This window comes from Chiloscyllium plagiosum, unplaced genomic scaffold (assembly GCF_037043375.1).
Source record: "Chiloscyllium plagiosum isolate Xiang-an unplaced genomic scaffold, Cpla_swu_hap1 HiC_scaffold_2, whole genome shotgun sequence".
NCBI classification, from domain to species: domain Eukaryota; kingdom Metazoa; phylum Chordata; class Chondrichthyes; order Orectolobiformes; family Hemiscylliidae; genus Chiloscyllium; species Chiloscyllium plagiosum.
In genome coordinates this window covers 92086700-92111744 of record NW_028270140.1, presented here as the reverse complement: position 1 = coordinate 92111744, position 25045 = coordinate 92086700, and the positions used below count along the sequence as shown (strand labels likewise).

Genomic DNA, 25045 nt, shown 5'->3' with positions numbered 1-25045 from the left:
CCACCTCAACCCTGAAAATCAGCTCTTTTGCCCATTTTTTTGGATCAAGGCTGATATCAATAGCTGAGTGTTTGTGGACAGATCATTCTTTTGCAAATACCCCTGAATTGCCCTGTCAAAGTCGTCTTTGCATCATTTGCTGATGATCAGGAGTGACTTGATGGAATGCTAATTGATCAGGTTGGATCTGTGTGTACAGAACATACGTGGGCAGTTTTCCATGTTTGGTGTTGTCAGTACTGAAACAGCAGGCCCATGGGTATGGACTGGAGTACACGTCTGTAGCTCTATTTCCAAAATGTTGTCAGAGCCTGCAGTCTTTGTCATCACTAGATGAAACAAATTGGAGGAAACCTTCAAGACCATCAATAATACCCTTACTGGCATAAAATTCACTAAAGAAGAGGAAAACAACAAACAAACTGCCATTCCTAGATGTCGCAGCAGAGCGAACAGCCAATGGGGAATTTCAAACCAGGAAAACAACACATACGGACCAAATATTGAACTACAGAAGCCATCGTCCCAACATCCACAAACGAAGCTGCATTAGAACATTATTTCAATGAGCCACCACATACTGCAGTACAGAGGAACTACGCAAAGCAGAGGAAAATCACCTATACAGTGTATTCAAAAAGAATGGGTTACCAATGAACACAGTCCGCCAATTTCTCAGCAACAAACCCAAATAGACAGACAAAACACGTCCAGAAACCCTAGCCACTCTCCCCTACATCGAAGACATCTCGAAAATGACTGCCAGACTACTCAGACCCCTTGGCATCATGGTAGCCCACAAACCCACCAACACACTAAAACAGCAGCTAATGAACTTGAAAGACCGTATGCAGACAACAAGCAAAACTAATGTCATTTACAAAATACTGTGCAAGAACTGTAACAAACACTACATTGGACAAACAGGCAGAAAACAAGCCATCAGGATACACTAACATCAACTAGACACAAAATGACATTGCCCAATCTCACGAGTATCCTTACATTCAGATAATGAAGGACACTACTTCGAATGGGACAACACATCCATCCTAGGACAAGCCAAACAGAGACACGCACAAGAATGCCTACACGTATGTCAATCCAACCGGAACTCTATCAACAAATATATTAACTTGGACTCCATTTACCACCCCCTGGAAAAAAAGAAAAGGAAATGTAATCACCACAGGAAATGACATCACAACCCAAAGAAACCCAAACATATAAATAGAAAGCAGGAAACATCAGCAGTGCTTCGTCCAGAGGCTCACTGAAGTTGGTGAGACTCACTCCTAGGATGGTGACGAAATGTCTGAAAATGAACCTTCCAGCTCAGCGTGCAAACCTACATGCAGAACCTCAACCTGAGCTACAAATTTCTCAAAACTTGCTACCAAGATGGATTATCCATTTGACTCTTTGATCTAAAGATCGATGCAAATGTTTCAACTTTACCTCTTCCACTATGCTAGGTTCCCTCATTGTAGAGAAAGGGAATGTTTGTGGAGCTTCAACTTCCTGTCAGTTGTTTAATTGTCCATAACTACTCATGACAATTTGATAAGACTGCAGAGTTTAGTTTTGATCTGTTTGTAGTGGGATTGCTTCATTATTGTTTATTGCATGCTGCTTCTGTTGTTTGTCATGCAGGTGGTCTTATGTTGTAGTTTCACTTGATTAACACTTTTTGGAATTTTTGCTGATCTTAACAGGTCCACCTGTACTCTTCAGTGAGCCAGGATTGAACTGATGGTAATGGTAGAGTGGGGATATGTTGACCATGAGATTACAGCTTGTTTTAAAAATATATATTTTGGCATCAGTTGAAAATTTAAAATTCAGTAGATGAAAAGTTAGGATCCATTTTCTCACTTTTAATATTGCCATGTAGAAAACAAGTAATGGATATAATTTGGGAAAACAAGTTATGGATATAGATCTAGTAAAAATGGTCTTGCCTCAAGTTGTTTCTTGATATTCACTCAGGAGCAAATAATTACATATGCTACAAACGCAAAATAAAAACAGCAGATGTTGGAACTACTCTGGTCTGACAGTATCTGGCCACTCTGCTGCTGCTGATGACCCACAATGCCTCAAAAATGCCCAGATATGAGTTGTTGGATATGTATGAAGTCTGTCCAATTTAAAACAGTGGTAGTGTCCCAAAGCGCTCAGGAAAGTGTGCACAATCTGAAGACAGGACTTGTCTCCACAAGGTCTATTCAGTGGTCACTCCGGCCTGGATGAGTACATTTACAACTTGTAGATTGGTGAGAATGAGGCCAAGTAAATTTGCTTGTCTTGTTAGTTTCCTCACTACCTGCTGCAAACCCAGTTTATCAACTATGTCCAATAGGACTCTACAAGCTGTGCCAGTCGTGGTGCTGCTGAACCACTTTTGATGATGAATATTGGAATCTTCCACGCAGAATACTTTTCAGTTCTTTTGCTGTGTCTGTACTTGCTGAAAATTTGTCATGGCTCTGTCTTTTTCCAGTTCAGTTGAAAACAATAATTCCTTTACTTGGCTAGACACTGTAGGCCAAAGTAGTCACAACATTCACTGTTTTTATTTCATGTTTGTAGTATCTGTGATACTTTGTTCTGAATGACGATCAAGCAAACAACCGTTTTTTTATCAGACCTGTATTCGTAACATGTTTTCTGAAATTCTGTTTCTTTTTTTTGTATGTCCAGTATTGAAAGAGAGGAAGAAGAGAACTAGAGATGTTATCTTCTCATCCATTGAATCTTAAATTTTCAACTGATGCCAAAATGTACCTTTTAAATATTTGGTATATAAAGTTTATATTCTGTCAGTTTTAAAAAAAAAAACTTGCCCAATTTGGCGACTTGCATAGCGCAGACTCCAAGAAGAGATTATGTAAACTGCAGCCAATTTCCTTGGAATGTACAAAATTAAAGGGTAATTAGATCGAAGGTTTCGGTACAAAGGGAACCTTTTCCTCTCAATATGCTTATTTCTGCTGCTTCAAGAGTCTTTGTTTAGGGTCTTGGACTAGGCAAATTAGTTTTAAAAACAAAAGATTCAGACCTGTCGGAAATGAGTAGCAGGACAGGTTCTCAGCGCCAAATGATCTACTTTTGATCTGATGCGCATATATATGAAATTATCCACTGATTGTTCAGTGAATTCTTTCATTGTAATTCGTTCATTTAACTTGTTAGTACAATGTTTTTTTTCAGTTCAGAAGCAATATTTGTTTTTTGTAACCAACTATTTTTTACCCTTAATTTTAGATTGTGCACTCTTACAAAGGACATAATGGAGAAGTCCACCTCCTGTTGCCATTTGGTGATCACATGATTTCAGTGGATCGTGATAACAAACTCATAGTTTGGGATGTACAATCAGAGGGTGAGTTTATTAGATGATGTAATGTTTGTTCCAGTACAACTACAGTTTAACCTCCTTAAACAATACCTTCCTACATTTCAAAGAAAATCATTTGGAAGTATTGAGATTATCAATTTAACTTGAATAAAAGGTAACATACCATGCATCATTAAGATTTGCACTATTAGTTTGCTTGCTTTTTGGTTCTTTAATTTTAACCTTGCAAGTCTGAAGTTGGTGACTTATTCTGTGTTCTACATTATCCAGTTCTAATTTAACTTTTGATCTCCCTATTACTCAAGAACCTATCTTTCTCTGTCTTCAATTTACAGAATGACTTGGCCTCCACAGCCTTCTATGGCAATAAGTTCCACAGATTCACCTCCTTCTCATCTTAGTGCTAAAGAGTTGTGCATTCACTCTGAAACTGTGTCCTTGGGCATAGGCTCTCCTACTAATGGGAGACATGGACATCTTGTCCATGTTCACTCTATTCAGGTCTTTCAGTATTCTGAGAGTTTCATTGAAATTCCTCTTCATCCTTCTAAAGTCTATCGAGTACAGACCCAAACTTCTCAACCGCTCCTCGTATCACAAGCCCTTCATCCCAGAGATCATTCTGTAAACCTCTCCTGGACCCTGTCCAAGGCCAACACATCTTTTCTTAGATACAGGGCCTGAAACTACTTGCAATATTCCTAATGTGGTTTGACTAAAGCCTTATACAGCCTCAGCCATATATCCCTGTGCTTGTATTCTAGTCCTCTTGAAATAATGCTACCATTGCATTTGCCTTTCTAACTGCCAACTGAATCTGCGTGTTAATCTTAAGAAAACTGGAATGAGGACTCCCAAGTTCTCATTTGCTTCAGATTTCTAAAGCCTTTGCTCTTTAGAAAATGGTCTACACTTGTTCTCCCCACCAAAGTGGATAACCTCACACTTTCTCACATTGTATTCCATTTGCCACTTCTTTGCCCTTTCCTAGCCTGTCCAAGTCCTTTTGCAGCTTCCCTACTTCCTCAACACTACTTGTCCTGCCATCTATCTTTGTATCAAATGCAATTTTAGCAACAATGCCCTCAGTTCCTTCATCTCAATTATGTCCGGATATAAGAGCTTAATTCTTCTATACAATATTGTACTGAAACCTAAATGTGTAACGATTGGAAGTGGGAGCATTAGCTGAATTGTCTACACCTGAGGACTCTGGCAATAATTGCAGTGCATTGCAGCTGCATCTGTAATCATTGCAAAACTTCGTGTAAATCAGATTTAGCTCAATGGATGTTTGATCCTGATACTTTTCTGATTTGTAAGGTTCAATATTGTTGCATGTGGTGCTTTTGAGCTTGATGGTGACATGAGCTTCATTACATTATATATCACTGTGAAATATTTGATATTTTAAAATTCTGTAAAAATACCCTGGTAATATGTGTAGCTATTGTCATGGAAAAAAAGATAGAATACAAATGTAAAAGATGTTTTAAAAAGAAATTGATGATAGCTGGAATAATAGTTTCAGTTCTGGATTCAATGCGATAGGCTTGGCAAGAGAATGGAAAGTACCTCTATAGTTGTACCTCTATAGTTGTTAAAGTACACTTGCCTTTGCAAAATACCATTAATTAATGACTGGAATATTAGCTTAGTAAGTATTTGTTACTTTGGCCTAACTTTTGATTATTTATTTACAGAGGAGTATCTTCAATTGAACTTTGATAAAATCATGTTTACAATTTCTGCCCTTTTGCATCCAAGCACCTATATCAACAAAATTCTTCTTGGCAGTCAACAAGGGAGTCTTCAACTATGGAATATCAAGTCCAAGTCAGTTCAATTTTAATAGCTTCTTTATAAAATCATTTAAGTATTAAAGATTTTGCTTCATAAAATTCAATTAAAATGAAAACCAGTTTAAGACCAACAACTAGGTTTAATCTGACCACTTTGCCTGTATTATTGATGAAGGATAATGATTGGGATTTCACTGTCTAGAGAATCATGCCATAGTTCCAGGTTTTGACACTGTGTCCTGTTTTATTTAAGGCATAATACAATTTTGTATTCCTTGTGCATGGGATTTGCATTTTATTATTGACTTCAGCTCGCTGATGCTGGTTACTATTTGTGGAGTTCTGCAACTTTAATATGCATGATAGCTCATTATTTGTAAAACTGCAGCCAAATTTTATGGGCATTACACGCTGCATCATTTATAAAAGATCGAACATACAAACTATTTTTCAAGTCGAATTTAAATCTTGACCTGTGTAACTCTTTCTACTTTTATTAATTTTCTATCCCCATTTTGATGTGCAGGTTAGGTGCATTCGTTATGGTAAATTTCCCATAGTGTCCAGGGATGTACCCACTAGGTAGATTTAGCCATGGGAAGTGCAGGGATATAAAGTAGGGGTTTGGGCCTTGGTGGGATGCTGTTTGGAGGGTTGGTGTGGCTGAATGGTCTGGGCCAGATGGCCTGCTTCCACTCTAAGGGATTCTATGAATATCATTTCCTTGAGAAAGATTGCATATTTGGGGACTGCTGATGATTACAACTGATTGTAAGCAACACCTCCCTGTGATTGTTCAAAATAATTAATCACTATCATTTCATTCTGTTTAACATTTCTGAGTAAGTATGAGATCCTGGCCTTTATACATAGAGGTATGGAGTTAAAAGCAAGGAAGTTACAATGTTCAAATAATATTTGATTGGCCACAACTGAAAAAATGTTTTAAATTTTGGACACTGCACTTTGGCAATTTGAAGATGCAGATAATATTTATGAAAATGTTTGCTGTCATGTAACCATTCAGTGATTCTCTATCGGTTTTATGGAGCGAGTCATTTCTAAGAAAAGTAAACCATATGTCTGAAATGTTATATCTGACTGAATGAACTTAACTCTGGTTTATCTTTACTACTGCAAATGCAACATTTTTCAAAGAATGTGGCTATTGTTAGACTTCACAAATAGCTTGCGGTAACTTGGAGTATTCAGTTTAAGTTGACCTCCTTTCTAGAATCGTTTTTGATTTTCCTCCCTCCAATACAGGATGTTTTGTGTGGAATTGTTCTGTCATATTCATTAAATAATAATCCGTATGGGAATTATTAATAATATAGTTGATGATTAGAGCTGGATATAGCTCACAAATGTAGTGAAGGGATTTCCTTTACTGAACAATAGTTTTAATGTGATTTATGTCTTTTGATTCTGTTCTAGCAAACTTTTGTATACATTTCAAGGTTGGGGCTCAGGAGTATCAGCGCTTCAACAGGTCAGTGCAGTGTTTGTAATGTGCTGCTTATTGTTTTAATTACTAACTATTATAGTACATATATTTGAAAGCATGATGCTCTCACTTCTGTATAACTTCTGTATAAATGCTTTGTAGCATACAAGTCAATCATTAGTTTCTTATTTCCCCAAAAAATGCTCTAGAAACAGACAGGAAATTTACTTATTAAGTCTACTTTAACTCTTTGAATAGCTATTCCAATTAGTCAAAGCTTGGATGATCCATGAACCAGTTCTATTTCAAAAGAAACATAAGAACTAGTATCAAGAGTCAGCAATTGAGCCCCATGAGCTTGCTCTGCTATTTAATGAGACCATGGCTGATCTTATTTTGTTGTCAACTGTGCTTTTCTATCCACTCTCCATAACCCTTCAACCTGTTGCCAGTTAAAAATCTGTGTCTCCTCAGTGTCCTGGCATCCACTGTAGTGATTGTAACAAGGTCAGTCCCATACTCTCAAGAAACTGAATAACCATATAAATGCTGTGGCTGAAAGAGCAATACAGAAGCTAAGAATCCTGCAGCAAAGAACTCCTCTCCTGCATCCCAGTAGTCTGTACACCATTGCCAAGGCATGTGGCAGGAGTGTGATGGAATACTCCCCAGTTGTCTGATTGAGTGAAGCTATAACAACACTTAAGCTTGACACCATCCAGGACTTGATTGACACTATAATGCACAGGAGCAGAAGTGTGTTCCAGGATGTGCTGCACCAAGGCTCCTTAGACAGCACCTTCCAAAACCACCACCATCTAGAAAGGCAAGGGTGGCAGATACGTGGGAATGTCACCACCTGTACGTTCTACCCTTTCAAGCCGCTCAGCATCCTGATTTGAAAATATGACTGTTCTTTCAACTTGGGTCAAAATCCTGGAACTTGTTCCCTAATGGCATTGTGGGTCTACTTCCACTAAATGGATTGCATTTATTGCTCATCAATAATTGCCCTTGAGAAAGTGGTAAGCTGCCGCCTTGAACTGCTGCAGTATAAATTGCTACCCCTTTGAAATTTGGCATAGTCTTATCGATCATGTGTGTGACAACAACCTTCAACAGCATGCTGCATATTTTCAGCAGTAGTAACATTTTTAGTTCCTTAATTTAATGTGTAATTTAAAAAACAACTTTAATTTGAATAACTTTTCAAAGAGCAAAGAATAAAAAAAAAGGGTATGCCTAAAAGAAAGGTACTCCCTGGTTTTCATATGTTACTGTTTTAGTACTTAAGGAACATAACTCTCTAACCTAGGCCACTCATTTATGGCTTTCAAAACAAATGTACAGGATTGTGGAGTATGGTTTTCAAAATTTAAAAAGTACACTTCATAAATGAATTCCATTTAATTGGTTATCATAACTCAGTCACGTTTATACTCCTTATAGAAAATTTCACTTTTAGGTAGTAAAAGTACAGTAGTTGCACAAAAGTTTTGATTTCCATGTTTTCATTTGCTTTTAATTTACTGTTCAGACCCCAGCAGTGGATGTAGTTGCTGTAGGCCTCCTGTCTGGTCAGATAATTATTCAAAATGTGAAATATGATGAGATGTTGATGAAATTCCAACAAGATTGGGGACCAATCACGGCAATATCATTTCGTACAGGTAATTGATAAACTCCTTTTAATCAAGATTGATATAAAGTTGAGATTGATGAATTATGTATTAGGTGAAGATTTAGGAATCTTTAATATGCTTTAAGGACAGTGCACTGTCATTGTTTAAGGGCAAGGCTTCATTATTTTGATTTTGCAATTAATTCTATACCTCTTTCATAATTCAATTGTTGTATGAAGTAAAACTTAAATCACTATACCATTTGCTGATGAGAGTTTAAAATTTCAGATGTAGTATGTTCACTTTACAATTGTCGAGGTATTGCGAAGCAGAATTTTTGCACTGACCATGGAAAAACTCATTTTTTCACTTTATTATGATATCTGATGAATTAGCTGTACTTTGTACTGCACTCCTTATAAATTGCTTTGTGCACTGTTGTTAGAATCCTCACACAGCACATTATTTTACCTTTTATTTTTTAAGATGGTTATCCAGTGATGGCAGCCGGGAGCCCTGTGGGTCATATTGGACTATGGGATTTGGAGGAAAAGAAACTGATTGCTCAAATGAGGGAAATTCATACAACAGCAGTTACAGGACTAACATTTGTTCATGGAGAACCACTTCTCATTACCACTGGTGAAGACAATGCAATTCGGGTATAGTCCATGTGCTGTTAATTGAATCTGCTTATTGCAAGCTTAGAAAATATTGAGTGGAATTTTGGACTTCACAATTTTGCCAAAGATATCAGCACTTCATAAATGAAGGGAGGGGCACAAAATAAAACCCAATGTATTCCGAGTCTTTGGTGGAAGGGGAGGGGGGTGGCCTTTCCTGTATAGAAAGCTGTCCCCACTCCAACTTGCTGTCTTCTAATGTGGCCGTTGTGGAACCTGCTGTAGTCCCCACTCCGGAATCTGTTGTAATCCCAGCAGAAGGTACCACTACCAGTGCTATTAGGACTGGACACCTTCCAGCTTTATAATTCACCAGCAGCTGTAGGAGATGGAGAATGCTCTCCCAGAGGACCAGAATCCACGATAGACAATTAATTGCCTTAGAACCATAAAATAAGGTGCTGGCTTTCAGGGCTGGAACAGCTGGCATTGATCAGTGGCAGAGCTACTACTTCCATACAAAATCCTGACAATATGTTTTCTAAGGAAACTGGATGAAAGATCTGTAAATAGATAACTTGATTATTATGTATTCCCTCCAAAGGGAGAAAACAATTAGCATGAAGGTTATACTACAGCATGAACTTTATCAGGGCAGTAAAACACTCTGGGTTAAACTTACAGTTTGTTGTAACTCGCAAAGCTATCTCCATTCTTTGTTACTGTTTTACAGTTATTTTTAAAAATCTGATAGTGAAGATATTGTCCTTACTTGATAGGCTCTAATAGTTCTTTAAGATGGTCAATTGTACTGACTTGTGTCACATCAGATAAGGATTGTACTGTTAGATTAGAACACAGTTTTCAATGCAGTGAGGTTTTAGTTTCTACTAGACTATTCGAGTATCTAGATGTTTTTGAGAAGTTGTAATTCACGCACAGGTTTTGCATATTGTCAACTGCCTAATTGCTTGTCTTAATTTCCCCACTTAATTATGAAAGATTAGTCAATCATGATAAGAAAATACCCTTGAATAAAGATCATTTATTTAAAGTATAATTTTATAAAACTTTCTGATTCAGTATGTGGATATACCTACGAGAGAAGTTGTAAAACCGGCCTACTCTTGCGAAATAAGGCAGGGCAGGTGACTGACATGTCATTAGGGGAGCACTTTGGGGCTAATGACCATAATTCTATTAGTTTTAAAATAATGATTAAAAAGGATAGACCATATCTAAAAGTTGAAGGAAGACTAATTTTGATGGTATTAGGCAAGATCTTTCAAAAACTGATTGGGGGCAGATGTTCACAAGTAAAGGGACAGCTGGAAAATGGGAACCCTTCAGAAATGAGATAACGAGAGTCCAGAGCCATATATTCCTGTTAGAGTGAAAGGAAAGGCTGGTAGATGTAGGGAATGTTGGATGACTAGAGAAATTGAGGGTTTGTTGAAGAAAAAGAAGGATGCATATGTCAGGTATAGACAGGATGGATTGAGTGAATCCTTATAAGAATATAAAGGCAGTAGGAGTATACTTAAGAAGGAAATCAGCAAGACAAAAAGGAGACATGAGATAACTTTGGCAAATAGGGTTAAGGAGAATCCAAAAGGTTTTTACAAATACGTTCAGGACAAAAGGGTATCTAGGGAGAGTTTAGGCCCCCTAACAAGCCACCCTCCCCTCCTGGCACCTTTCCCTGCCACTATAGGAATTGAGGAGAAAGTGAGGTCTGCAGACACTGGAGATCAAAGCTGAAACTTTATTGCTGGAACAGCACAGCAGGTCAGACAGCATCTAGGGAACAGAAGATTCGACGTTTCGGGCACATGCCCTTCTTCAGGAATGAGCAGAGAGTGTTCAGCAGGAGAAGATAAAAGGTAGGGAGGAGGGACTTGGAGGAGGGGCGTTGGAAATGTGATAGGTGGAAAGAGGTCAAGGTGAAGGTGATAGGTCGGAGTAGGGTGGAGGCGGAGAGGTCAAGAAGAAGACTGCAGGTCAGGAAGGCGGTGCCGGGCTGGAGGGATTCGGCTGAGACAAGGTGGGGGGAGGGGGGATGAAGAAACTGGTGAAGTCCAAGTTCATCCCCTGTGGTTGGAGGGTTCCCAGTCGGAAGATAAGACGCTCCTCCTCCGACCGTTGCGTTGTTGTGGTTTGGCGGTGGATGAGTCCAATGACCTGCATATCCTCGGTGGAGTGGGAGGGGGAGTTGAAATGCTGTGCTACAGGGTGATTGGGTTGGTTCGTCCGGGTGGCCCAGAGGTGCTCTCTGAATCACTCCGCAAGTAGGCGGCCTGTCTCCCCAATATAGAGGAGGCCACACCGGCTGCAGCGGATGCAGTAGATAATGTGGGTGGAGGTGCAGGTAAATCTGTGGCGGATATGGAAGTTTCCTTTGGGGCCTTGGAGAGAAGTGAGGGGGGAGGTGTGGGCGCAAGTGTTGCACCTCCTGCGGTTGCAAGGAAAGGTGCCGGGAGTGGAGGTTGGGTTGGTGGGGGGTATGGATCTGACAAGGGAGTCGCGGAGGGAGTGGTCTCTACGGAAAGCTGATAGAGGAGGGGAGGGAAATATATCCTTGGTGGTGGGGTCCGTTTGGAGGTGGCGGAAGTGACGGCGGATGATGCGCTGTACATGGAGATTGGTGGGGTGGTAGGTGGGGACCAGTGGGGTTCTGTCCTGGTGGCGGTTGGAGGGGCGGGGCTCAAGGGCGGAGGAGCGGGAAGTGGAGGAGATGCGGTGGAGGGCATCGTCGATCACGTCGGGGGGGAAATTGCGGTCCTTGAAGAAGGAGGCCGTCTGTGTTGTGCGTATTTTGAACTGGTCCTCCTGGGAGCAGACGCGGCGGAGAAGAAGGAATTGGGAGAAAGGGATGGCGTTTTTACAGGGGGCGGGGTGGGAGGAGGTGTAGTCCAGGTAGCTGTGGGAGTCGGTCGGTTTGTAGTAGATGTCCGTGTTGATTCGGTCGTCTGAGATAGAAACAGAAAGGTCTAGGAAGGGGAGGGAGGAGTCCGAGACTGTCCAGGTGAATTTGAGGTCGGGGTGGAAGGTGTTAGTGTAGTGGATGAACTGTTCAACCTCCTCGTGGGAGCACGAGGTAGCGCCGATACAGTCATCAATGTAGCGGAGGAAAAGATGGGGGGTGGGGCCAGTGTAGTTGCGGAAGATGGATTGTTCCACATACCCTACGAAGAGGCAGGCATAGCTGGGGCCCATGCGGGTGCCCATGGCTACTCCTTTTGTTTGGAGAAAGTGGGAGGATTGGAAAGAAAATAGGAATTGCAAAACCTGTGCCCATACCACCTCCTCACCTCCATGCAAGGCCCCAAAGGAGTCTTCCACAACCATCAAAGTTTCACCTGTACTTCCACACATGTCATTTATTGTATTCGTTGCTCCCAATGTGGTCTCCTCTACACTGGGGAAACTGAATGCCCTCTCACAGAGCGCTTTAGAGAACATCTCTGGGACACCTGCAACAATCAACCCCACTACCCCGTGACCAAACATTTCAACTCCCCCTCCCACTCTGCCGAGGACATGCAGATCCCGATCCGCCTCCATCACCACTCCCTCACCACCCGATGCCTGGAGGAAGAATGCCTTATCTTCTGCCTTGGGACTCTTCAACCCCAGGGCATCAATGTGGACTTGACCAGTTTCCTCCCACCTTATCCCAGTTCCAACCTTCCAATTCAGCACCGTCCTCATGACCTGTCCCACCTGTCAATCTTCCTTCCCACCTTTCTGCTCTGCCCTCCTGCCCGACCTATCACATTTACCCCCACCTCCATCCACCTGTTGCACTTTTAGCTACTTCCTCCCCAGCCCCACCCCCTTCCAATAATCTCTCCACCCCTGAGGCTTCCTGCCTCGTTCCTGATGAAGGGCTCCGGTCTGAAACATTGATTTTCCTGTTCCTCAGCTGCTGTGCTTTTCCAGCAACAACACTCGACTCTGCTCCTCTCTCCTTTGTCTGGGTCCATCCATGGATTTTGCTTTATCTCCAACTGCTTGAAGAAGGGCTTATGCCCGAAACGTCGATTCTCCTGTTCCCTGGATGCTGCCTGACCTGCTGCGCTTTTCCAGCAACACATTTTCAGCTCCAACTGCTTCCCTTCACCTCTTGTTAAAATGCTAAAATTCAAATTGTTATAGATCAGTAGGATTTTTGCTGTGATATGTAGGGCTTTACTCTGGCCATTAGGTAGTACTATAATTTTACACTTACTCCTTTCTAACCCGAGGAAGACATTGTTTTGAAAACATTATAGTTCAGTATTTGAATCAACAAAGTGGGAGCAAACCTTGACAAAAGAGAGAATCAGTAACTGTTGGGTCATTTACCTTCCCCCTCATAAATTTTCTTACTCTTCAAAGATTCGTAGGATAATAAAATGTTAGTGTTTTATGATTTGGATGAAGGAAATAAATGTAATATCTCAAAATTTGCAGATGATGTAAAGCTGGGTTGGAGTGTGATCTGTGAGTAGGATGCAGAGATGTTACAGCATGGTTTGGACAGGCTGAGAAAGTAGGTTAATGCATGGCAGTATAATGTGGATAAATGTAAAGTTATCCATTTTGATAGCAAAAATAGGAAGGTAGATTATTATTTAATTGGCTGTAAATTGAGAGAGGAGACCTGAGTGTACTCTTGTACCAGTCACAAAGTAAGTTTACATTGGGACAGGCAGCCAAGAAGGCAAACTATGTTGATATTCATAATGAGAGGGTTCGAGCACAGGAACAAGGATGTCTCTTGGCATTATAAATCTTTTTGAGCAAATACAGAATGCTCAAGAAACTCGGTGGGTCTGACCACATGTTTTGTCTAACTTGTGCTCTAAAGAAGACTTTATTAAAATATTAATTTTGTGGGATGTGGGTGTTGCTAACTGGACAGTATTTATTGCCAGTCCCTATTTACCCTTGAGAAAGTGGCGATGAGCTGCCTTCCTGAACTGCTGCAATCTACCAGCTGTGGGTAGATCCACAATGCCATTAGGGAGGAAATTCCAGTATTTTGACCCAGTGACAGTGAAGGAACGGTGATATATTTCCAAGTCAGGATGGTATGTGGCTTGGAGGGGAACTTGAAGATGATAGTGTTCCCATTTATCTGCTGCATACTTCCTTCGACATGGAAGTGTTCTTGGGCTTGGAAGATGCTGTTTGAGGATCTATGGTGAATTTCTTCAGTGCATCTTGTAGATGGTGCACACTGCTGCAACTGAGTGTCAGTGGTAGAGGGAGTGGATGCTTATGGGTGCAGTGCTAATCAAGCAGGCTGCTTTGTCCTGGATGGTATCAAGCTTATTGTGTTGTTGGGGCTGCATTCATCCAGGCAAGTAGGGAGTATTCCATCACACTTCTGACTTGTGCGTTGTAAGTGGTTGACAGGCTTTCGGGAGTCAGGGGGTGAGTTACTTGCAACAGTATTCTGTTATAGACTTGGCCAGACCACTCAAAACATTCTTAAGCAGGCAGCCCAGACTGTAACTTTGCTATTTGTTTTGGTAAGTGTACAGTGAAAATTACCTGGAGTAAGTTAGCTAGGTTGACTACCAGGTTTTAAATCAGACAAAAATTTATTCACAAAATTACAGAATGAAACACAAAAAACAGAATAAAGAATACCCACAGAACTCAGTCTATCCAAATTAGACTTAATTATGCTGTTCCAAAAGTGCACAACAGTTCCAATAAACACTCCCCATAAACAGAGTGAAACTGAAATGGAGGCTTACAAGTCGAAGTTAGAAGGGCAGAAGGAGAGAGTTTAGCAGTCTGCTTCCACAGCTCCACTGCTGAACTGAACTAAAAAACAAGAATTCAGCTTTCAGGACTGCCCACTCCCCTTTCATTATAAAGGTTTCTTCTAAAACATGAAAGCTGTAGCCTAAAGTCTCATTTGTTTAATTAACAGTATCAGTATAATTATGGGATCTGTTTATGTACAAACAAAAAGGCCTCCCAATACCCTTTCCACCTCTGTACCAACCCAGCCGATTCAGCCTGGACTGTTTTACGAGCTTTCTGGAAAAATATCAAGGACACAGTATTCTTGAAAAAAGGACCAGCCTTGTGACAATTCCTAGCCTCTGACCTGCTCTTGTAGCTACTGCTCAAGGTTTGCATTAAGATTTATAGTTCTGATGATGGTTGCCGTAGTTGTGAGTATGTTCGCCGAGCTGGGAAGGTGATTTGCAGACGTTTCGTCCCCTGTCTAGGTGACATCTTCAGTGCTTTGGAGCATCCTGTGAAGCACTACTGTACTGTGTTTTCTATAATTTATTCCTGCTGCTTCCATTTGTTGGTTCCGGTAGTTGTAGTGGCCAGTATATTGGGTTTATGTCTATGTGTTTGTTGATGGAGTCAGTTGATGTGCCATACTTCTAGAAATTCTCCAGCTGTCCTGTGTTTAATTTGTCCTATGATCATTGTGTTGTCCCAGTTGAATTTGTGGTCCTTGTCATCTGTGTGTTTGGCTACTAGGGTCAGATGGTCATGGCTTTTAGTGGCTAGTTGGTGTTTGTGGATGCAAATTGCTTGTTGTCTGCCTGTTGTCCCTAAATAGTGTTTTATGTAGTCTTTGCATGGAATCTTGTAAATTACATTAGGGTTGCACGTGATGGGTATAGGGTCTTTTGCTGTGGGAAGCTGTTGTCTGAGCGTGGCTGTTAGTTTATGGGCTGTCATGAATCTGAGTGGTTGGAGAAGTCTGGCTGTTAATTCCAAGATGTTTTTATATAAAGTAGCATGGCTCATGTGTTGGGTCTTGGTATATCCTCATGGCGTTGTTTGTCTGCTAGGTATCAGTGGATGACGTTGTGGGGATATCCGTTCTTGGCAAAGACTTTGTCGGGATGTTGTTTTTCTTCTCTTCGCAGGTTGGGAGTGCTGCAGTGTGTTGTAGCCCTTTTGAACAGGGTCTACCTAGGTACAAATCTTTTAAAAAAAAATGTTGTTACAGAGTAAAAAAGAGTGTAAATTAGCATGAGACAGTGGAAAAAATCCAGAATGATAATAAGTGACCATAAGTATTTAAAGTACAACATGTAAAAACGGTGAAGTAATGAAATATTCTTATACCTTCAGTAATGACACAGTCTTGAGAGATAGAAGTCTAAAGGATGGTAAAGTTACAAAGTTAAATACATACTGTTACAAAGTTAATTGTGATAGACTTAAATTTAGTTTCCTTTCTTCCAAAACCAACTGAAATAAAGCCAGTGCAGAGCAAAGTTGTAATCATCCCTCCTTACATCCTTTGTTACCTGATCAGGAGTTAATGAGCTGGTCGGGTGTTACCTCACCTTATTTGATCTTTAGGTTTGCATGTTGTCACAATCATGGAATAATCAGGGGTCTTTCGGCACTAATCCTGTAACTCTTCTTTGTCAAGTGAGGCTAAGCAGTTATATGATATTAAAATACTAAATTCAACATTAGTTACAGTTAAGCAGAATAATATATTAGATAAATCAATGGATATGTTTTAATTAAAACTAAACCAAATGAATCATGAATGTTAATTTTCTTACTCATCCTCCATCTGTTTTGAAATGACGAAATGTATTCCATTTCATGACCAGGTATGGATTTTTGATGCTCCAGAAGGTGGAGGTCGCCTTTTACGTTGCCGTATTGGTCACAGTGCCCCTCCAACTAAAATAAAATATCATGGATCTGATGGACAAAATATTCTTAGCTCTGGTAAGAACAGATATTTCTTGCATTTTATTGCTTGGTCTTTAGTTGTTTGATTGTATAGTAGTAAATCTCCACTTTGTTTGTTCAGGTTAAACATCACTGAAATGTAATAAAAATGAAACTGCTGAATATGCCGTGAAAGCAAATGCTGTTAAACTGGATGCTGAAAATCTGAAACAAAAACACAAATTGCTGGAGAAATTCAGGTGTGGCACCATCTGCAGAGAGAAAGCAGAGTTCTGGAGAAGGGTCACTGAAATCGAAGCATTAATTTTGCTTTCTCTCCACAGAAACTGTCAGTTTCCTGGATTTTTCCAAAAACTTCTATTTTTGCTGCTGTTAAATTAATGTTTGTTACCTATCATTCTGCATACATCTATATTATCAATGTTGCAAATTTATTATAAAAGATGTTTCATCTCCATGCCATTGGGCTATTCGGCAAGCTTTTGCCAATGTATTCTTTTCTTTTCCAAATGCGTGGACAACAATATTCAAATGAACATGAACTATCTAACAGTTCACTGTGCTGTCTATAGTCAGTCAAATGTATATGCAAAGATTCTGAACAGCTTGCTATCACCATACTCTAACAAATTAAAAATATAGTACTGTGTGTTTCTCTTACTGCTTCGAAATATCTGCAATATTCGCACATTTTGATTTTAAAATTCCTCCAAATCTGTGTTGAACAAGATGTGATTGCCTTTCTTAAAAAGGTATTCTCAGTGTGAGAGTGGAGGAGATTTCTTTGCCCCTGGTTTAGCTCTTCTGAATTTTATTTCTCCAGAAGTGTCTTAAATAAATGTTCTGAAAAAAATTCTAAATGAGTTGGAGCATTTCAGTCCTGAACTGTATGTAGAAACTAAACAGTGAAAAATATTGTACTCTAGTCTTACTCTCCTAGATGATTTGAGTTGATATTTGAGCACTGAGTCTTGCATCCTATTTGCTTATAATAGCCTGCCTTCTGTAGTCATCATTGCATATGAGATTGTTTAGTTGATGTAAAAGATACTTAAGCATCAAAACCACAGCAATTTCAAAGTTTGCAGTCTGCAAAAGCACTTAACTAATTGCAATTGTATGGGATTTAATATTTATGGTCGCATAGATCATGTCCTCCGTAAAAGCATTTTTCTTAACCTTAGCAAAACAAAAACAGAAATTGCTGGAGAAACTCAACAGTTCTGGCAGCAACAATGGAAAGAAAGCAGAGTTAACATTTCAAGTCCAGTGACCCTGCTTCAGAAGCTGTCAGATCTGCTGAGTTTCTTCATCAATTTCTATTTTTATTTCAGATTTTCGGCATCTACTGTCCTTTGTTTTATCTATGCAATCTTCTGATTCTCTTAATTTTTGGTGTTGGTGATTTTTCTTTTGTCACTTTATAGGATATGGGCGTTGTTGGTAAGGCTGGTGTTTATTGTCATAATTATATTTGAGAAAGGCATGGTGAATTATTACCTTGAACTGCCACAGTCCATATATTTTTGATCCATTGGCAGTGAGGGAATAGTGATTAATTCCAAATCAAAATGGTGTGACTTCGAGAAGAGCTTGCAGTTGTATTCCCATGCTCCTGCTGCCCATATTCTTTTAGGCAAAATAAACTAAGGGTTTAGAAGTGTTGTTGAAGAAGCTTTGAATTGATGCGCAACGTCATGGAGATATACATTCTCCGGCATGGTGATAGCATTGGAGAGGAAATATTTTCTTGGTGTTGGAGGAGGTGCCAATCACCTGGGTTGAGGAGCATACCATCATACTTGTCAATGGTGATTTTTGAGAATCACTCAATGTGTGATTCCCTGCAGAATACATTGTGCTGTTCTTGTAGTTATGGTATTAATGTAGCTGGACCAGTTAAATGTTTCACCAGTAGTGAAGCCCAAGTTAGCTGATGGTTATGGATTCAGCATGCTCTTCACTGTCAGGGGAGTTGGAAGTGGTCACTTGAGTGGTGTGAATGCTACTTGCTATTTATCAGCCGAAACCCAAATGTTGTCTCAGTCTTACATATGTGAGCACAGACTGCTCCATTTTCTGACGAGTTGCAAATTGATTATAACATTGCAATCTTAAATAAACGGTGCCCCCTTCTGTCCTGGAGCTGAGATAATTGGAGCTGCCAACAATCTATCTTTGTGCTAATGACTCCAGACAGTGGCAAGTGTTCACTCCCTCCCTAATTCATGTTGACTTCACTTTCACGGGGACTCGTTGGTGCCATGCATGTTCAGGTACCAGTTTGGTAACACTGAGTTCTTTTTTCATGCTTTAACCAAGTTTGCATTGAGGTCTGAAACTGAATGGTTGTGGTATAATCTAAGTTGACCATTGGCATTGATGAGGAAGTGCCATTTAATAGCACTGTTGACAATATGTTCTAATACGTTGATCAAGACCAATGTATTTCTTAAATATGTTGGCCTCCACAGTCTTCTGCAGTAAAGAGTTCCACAGATTTACTATCCGCTAAGTGATGGGAGCTCTCTTCACGTCAGGCTAGCAGTGACCTACAGCATATCCTGAGACAGTAACCTCTTGGTTTGGAACTCCTCCAGCCACGAGAAACGTCATGAATGCAGAAATGTTTATTTCAGATTTCCTGCATCTGCTGTATTTTGTCTTTAGTTTGTGAAGAAACATCATCTCTGCATTTAGTCTGTCCAGTTCTGCCAGAATTTTGTATGTTTCTCAACTGCAGTAAATACAAGCCAGTTATCTCCATCTCTCCTCCTATCACAAACCTTCAATCCCAGGAATCAGTTTGATGACTCTTTGCTGCAATCCTTGTATGGCAAGTATATGTTTTCTTGGGTCAGAAGACCAAAACCACAGACCCTTCCCAAGGTATGATCTCACCAAAGACCTGTACAGCTGCAATAAGACTTTCATGCTCCTATATTCCAATCCTTTTATAATGATAGTGAACGTGCTATGCTTTCCTAATGGCAAGCTGTACTTGAATGCTTACTTTTAGTGCACACAAACATCCAGATTTCTTTGTACATCAATACTTCCCAATCTATCACTAATTAAATAATACTTTACCATTCTGCTTTTCTGACCAAAGTGGCAGCTTCACACTTATGTTTGTCATACTGAATCCCCCATGTATTTGACCACTCATTGAATGTCTCTGAAGCACTCTGAAACTGCTTTATATCCTCCTCAGCAATCTCCATCCTGCCCAGTTTTGTGTCTATGTTTCTGTTTACTTGTCATAGTCTTTCGTCCCCATGCATATTAAAAATCTATACATTCCTGCCTTAAAAGATTTGATGATTCTGCTTCCACTGCCTTTCAAAGAAGACAGTTCCAAAAATTCTCTTCAGCTGTGTTTTGAAAGGACAGTTTTCCACATTGTTGGGAATATGCCAGTGTTTTAGCTGTACCAAAACAGTTTGGCTAGGGATGTGGCGAATTCTGGAAGACAAGTCTTCGGTATTGTTGCTGGAATGTTGCCAAGACTCTCTGACTTTTGAGTATTCAGCGCCTCCTGATATTACATGGAGTGAATTAAATTGGCTGAAGACTGGTATTTGTGATACTAGAGACCTCTTGAGGACTCCAAGATGGATCATCCATTTGGCACTTCTGGCTGAAGATTGCTGTGGAAGCTTCATCCTTATCTTTTGCACCAATGTGCTGATTTCTTCCATTATTGAGGATGGGGGTATTTTTTGTGGAGCCACCTCCTTCACCTCCTCCGAAAGCTGACTGGAGACAGATAGTTGCAGGTAAAGGGACAGCTGAAAAATGGGAAGCCTTCAGAAATGAGATAACGAGAATCCAGAGAAAGTATATTCCTGTTAGGGTGAAAGGAAAGGTTGGTAGGTATAGGGAATACTGGATGACTAAAGAAATTGAGGGTTTGGTTAAGAAAAAGAAGGAAGCATATGTCAGGTATAGACAGGATAGATTGAGTGAACCCTTAGAGTATAAAGGCAGTAGGAGTATACTTAAGAGGGAAATCAGGAGGGCAAAAAGGGGACATGAGATAACTTTGGCAAACAGAATTAAGGAGAATCCAAAGAGTTTTTACAAATACATTAAGGACAAAAGGGTAACTGGGGAGAGTATAGGGCCCCTCAAAGATCAGCAAGGCAGCCTTTGTATGGAGCCGCAGAAAATGGGGGAGATACTAAATGAGTATTTTGCATCAGTATTTACTGTGGAAAAGGATATGGAAGATATAGAATGTATGGAAATAGATGGTGACACATTGCAAAATGTCCATATTAGAGGAGGAAGTGCTGGATGTCTTGAAACGCGTAAAGGTGGATCAATCCCCAGGACCTGATCATGTGTACAGTAGAACTCTGTGGGAAGCTAGAGAGGTGATTATTGGGCCTCTTGCTGAGATGGTTGTATCATCGATAGTCACAGGTGAGGTGCTGGAAGACTGGAGGTTGGCTAATGTGGTGCCACTTTTTAAGAAGGGTGGTAAGGACAAGCCAAGGAACAATAGACCAGTGAGCCGAACGTCAGTGGTGGGCAAGTTGTTGGAGGGAATCCTGAGGGACAGGATGTATGTGTATTTGGAAAGGCAAGGACTGATTAGGGATAGTCAACATGGCTTTGTGCATGGGAAATTATGTCTCACAAACTTGATTGAGTTTTTTGAAGACGTAACAAAGAGGGTTGATGAGGGCAGAGTGGTAGATGTGATTTATATGGACTTCAGTAAGGCATTCGAGAAGGTTCCCCATAGGAGACTGATTAGCAAAGGTAGATCTCACGGAATACAGGGAGAACTAGCCATTTGGATACAGAACTGGCTCAGAGGTAGAAGACAGAGGGTGGTGGTGGAGGGTTGTTTTTCAGATCGGAGGCCTGTGACAAGTGGAGTGCCACAAGAATTGGTGCAGGGCCCTTACTTTTTTCATTTACATAAATGATTTGGATGAGAGCATAAGGGGTACTGTTAGTAAGTTTGCAGATGACACCAAAATTGGAGGTGTAGTGGACAGCGAAGAGGGTTACCTAAGATTATAACAGGATCTTGACCAGATGGGCCAATTGGCTGAGAAGTGGCAGATGGAATTTAATTCATATAAATGTGAGGTGCTGCATTTTGGGAAAGAAAATCTTAGCAGGACTTATACACTTAATGGTAATGTCCTACGGAGTGTTGCGGAACAAAGAGACCTTGGAGTGCAAGTTCATAGCTCCTTGAAAGTGGAGTCTCAGGAAGATAGCATAATGAAGAAGGCGTTAGGTATACTTTCTTTTATTGGTCAGAGTATTGAGTACAGGAGTTGGGAGGTCATGTTGCAGCTGTACAGGACATTGGTTAGGCCACTGTTGGAATATTGCATGCAATTCTGGTCTCCTTTCTATTGGAAAGATGTTGTGAAACTTGAAAGGGTTCAGAAAAGATTTACAAGGATGTTGCCAAGGCTGGAGAATTTGAGCTATAGGGAGAGGCTGAACAGGTTGGGGCTGTTTTGCCCTGAGCGTCAGAGGCTGTGGGGTGACCTTTTATGGAGGTTTACAAAATTATGATGGGCATGGATAGGGTAAATAGACAAAGTCTTTTCCCTGGGGTCGGGGAGTCCAGAACTAGAGGGCATAAGTTTAGGGTGAGAGGGGAAAGATATAAAAGAGACCTAAGGGACAACTTTTTCACACAATGTGTGGTATGTGTATGGAATGAGCTGCCAGAGGATGTGGTGGAGGTTGGTACAATTGCAACATTTAAGAGGCATTTGGATGGCTTTATGAATAGGAAGTGTTTGGACAGATATGGGCTGGGTGCTGGCAGATGGGACTAGATTGGGTTGGGATATCTGGTCGGCATGGATGGGTTGGACCGAAGCGTCTGTTTCCATGCTGTACATCTCTATAACTCTGTGACTCTGGGTTATTTAATTGTTCACCACCACTCATGACTGGATATGGTAGGACTGCAGAGTTTAGATCTGATCTATTTCCTCTGCCCTGAAGCTAATCTATGCTACTTTCTCCCCACCCCCACCCTCCTTTCACTTATCTCTCCACCCTTCAGGCTCTCTGCCTGTATTCCTGATGAAGGGCTTTTGCCCGAAACGTCGATTTTACTGCTCCTCGGATGCTACCTGAACTGCTGTGCTCTTCCAGAATGTGGAATATCTTTGTTCAGCCTATCACTTGCTGCTTATGCATTTTGGCATGCAATTAGTCCTGTTTGGTAGCTTCACCAGGTTGGCACCTAATTTTTAGGTTTTCTTAGAAGAGTTGCTTTGCAATAAGGTAGGAAATGAGGGGTGTGGGGTGGGAGAGGATGCAGTATTTATGAGAATCTTCAATTTCTAGGAGCTATGAAAAACTTGGCTGAAACCTACTTGATCACATAAATAATATTTTTACGTGGTACTCCAAAAACACAGATCTTCATTTATGTCATGTGTTGAACTTAATTTATTTAAGTACTTAGGTTATTGAGCTGCTTCATTACAGTTTTATATTTTTTAATTCATTTATGGCACATAGGCGTCACTGGCTGCCAGCATTTTTTGCTATCTCTAGTTATTCTTGAGAAAATAGTGGTGAGCTGCCTTCTTGAATCATTGCAGTCCATATGCTATAGGTTGACCCACAATGCTCTTTGGGAGGGAATTCCAGGATTTTGACCTAGCAGTACTGCGCAATTTTCAGTGTTGTAGCTGTACTGGAAGAGCTTGGCGACGGGTGCAGAAAGTTCTAGAACACAAGTCTTCAGTACTATTGCTGGACCGTTGTCTGGCCCCAAAGCCTTTGCAGTATGCAGTGCCTCCAAATGTTTCTTCATTTATGTAGAGTGAATAGAATTATCTGAAGACTGGTATCTGTGATGTTGGGGACCACTGGGAAAAGCAGAGATGAATTATTCACCCAGCACTTCTGGCGAAAGAAAGCTGCAAAATCTTCATGACTAGATGTGGCAGAACTACAGAGCTTTGATCTGATCCAGTGATTTTGAGTTTGCTTGGCTCTGTCACTTGCTGCTTATGATGTTTGGCATGTAATTGTCTTGTGTGGTAAATTCATCAGGTTAACACCTCAATTTTAGGTATGCCTGGTGGTGCTCTGACATGCCCTCCTGTATTCTCCCTGATTTGATAGTAATGATTAAGTGTAGGATATGCCAAGCTGCAGATTATACTGGAGTAGAATTCTGTTGCTGTTGCTGGCCCACAGTGCCTCATGGATGCCCAGTCTTGACTTGTTACATCTGTTGAAAGTATGTCCCGTTTAGTACGGAGATAGCGCTACACAATTTGATGGAGGATATTTTCAATGTGACTTCATCTCTACACCTTCTTACCCGATACTGTCTGCAGCTAGCAGATTGGTAAGGATGAGATCAAGTATGTATTTCCCTCTTTTTGGTTCCCTCACCACCGACCACAGTATTAATAGAACTTTTGCAATATATTTCTTAATAGGATATATATTTGTTGGCCCTCCCCAATTAGCCATGAGAAAGTGGGTAGGGAGTTGAAACCAGTCATTCTGAAAAATAGAAGCATTGCTGTACTTATGTGCTTGGCTGTACTTGTGCATAATCTAGCAAGGTGTTTTTATTACTTGGACTTCATCCTATATTACAGCACGAACTACATTGAGTGGCCTTAGTGTTTCAGTACCCAGTGATTTGATGCAAATGAATTGGGCGCAGACTTGAAATGATGTGGAGTTGCCGGTGTTGGTCTGTGGTAGACAAAGTTAAAAATCACACAACACCAGGTTATAGTCCAGCAGGTTTATTTGGAGGTACAAGCTTTTGGAGTGCTGCTCCTTTGTCAGGTAGCCAGTGGAGCAGGGTCATAGGACATTGAATTTATTTGAAAGATCAAATGTCTTACAACTGATGGAATGTATTGTAGAAACCTGGATTGCTGCTAAGTATTTAATCACTTAGAATGGGGTTGCAGGTTTCAATCCCAGAACTTCTTTCAAGTCACATTCCCGAGATAATTTAAGGTTTTATTTTTAAAAAGTGACATCGCAGCCCAGACGATGCATTAAAGGTGTGATGTTAGAGTCTGTCTTTATCCCAACCTTGAGTCAGACTGGTTCTATTTCCAAAGTATGTTAAATGGACTGACTGCCTACAGATTGTGTGCTTTTTCAACAAAATAGAATGTATCTGCAAATGCAAATTCACCCCATAGGTTTGTGTGTGTGTGTGTGCTTGTGCTTGGGAGAGCGTGTTATTGAGGGTGTGTCTGCGTGTGGCGAAGTATACACCTGTGTGTGTGTGTGTGTGTGTGTGGAAATTTTAATATGTATAGGATGGAAGCTCGAGAATTGCAGCATCGTGAGGTTATCAATGGTCTTGTGGTAGAGAGAGGTACTGAGGTGCCTGTCCTTGATGGAGATGCATGTGTCCAAGAATGAGACTGATTATAAACCTGGCAACACCCATGATTTAAACATGGGTCTTTCCTTGACACAACTGAATGCTGAGTAGACCAGCACTTAGTTCCTACTATATTGAGTCC

The 25045-nt window shown here is 40.6% G+C and overlaps 1 protein-coding gene and 1 pseudogene across 2 annotated transcripts in view; both read left to right on the top strand.

The window, feature by feature from the left end:
• wdr36 (WD repeat domain 36) overlaps positions 1–25045 on the top strand; it is a 96218-nt gene that overhangs the window by 17215 nt on the left and 53958 nt on the right. For both annotated transcript variants that reach the window (XM_043710509.2, XM_087998698.1), the window contains exons 4-9: positions 3268–3385; positions 5065–5197; positions 6601–6655; positions 8148–8280; positions 8719–8894; positions 16454–16574. In XM_043710509.2, the coding sequence (XP_043566444.2) occupies positions 3268–3385; positions 5065–5197; positions 6601–6655; positions 8148–8280; positions 8719–8894; positions 16454–16574 (736 nt within the window). The remainder of the gene's footprint in view (positions 1–3267; positions 3386–5064; positions 5198–6600; positions 6656–8147; positions 8281–8718; positions 8895–16453; positions 16575–25045) is intronic.
• Positions 438–1199, top strand: LOC148151938 (uncharacterized; annotated as a pseudogene).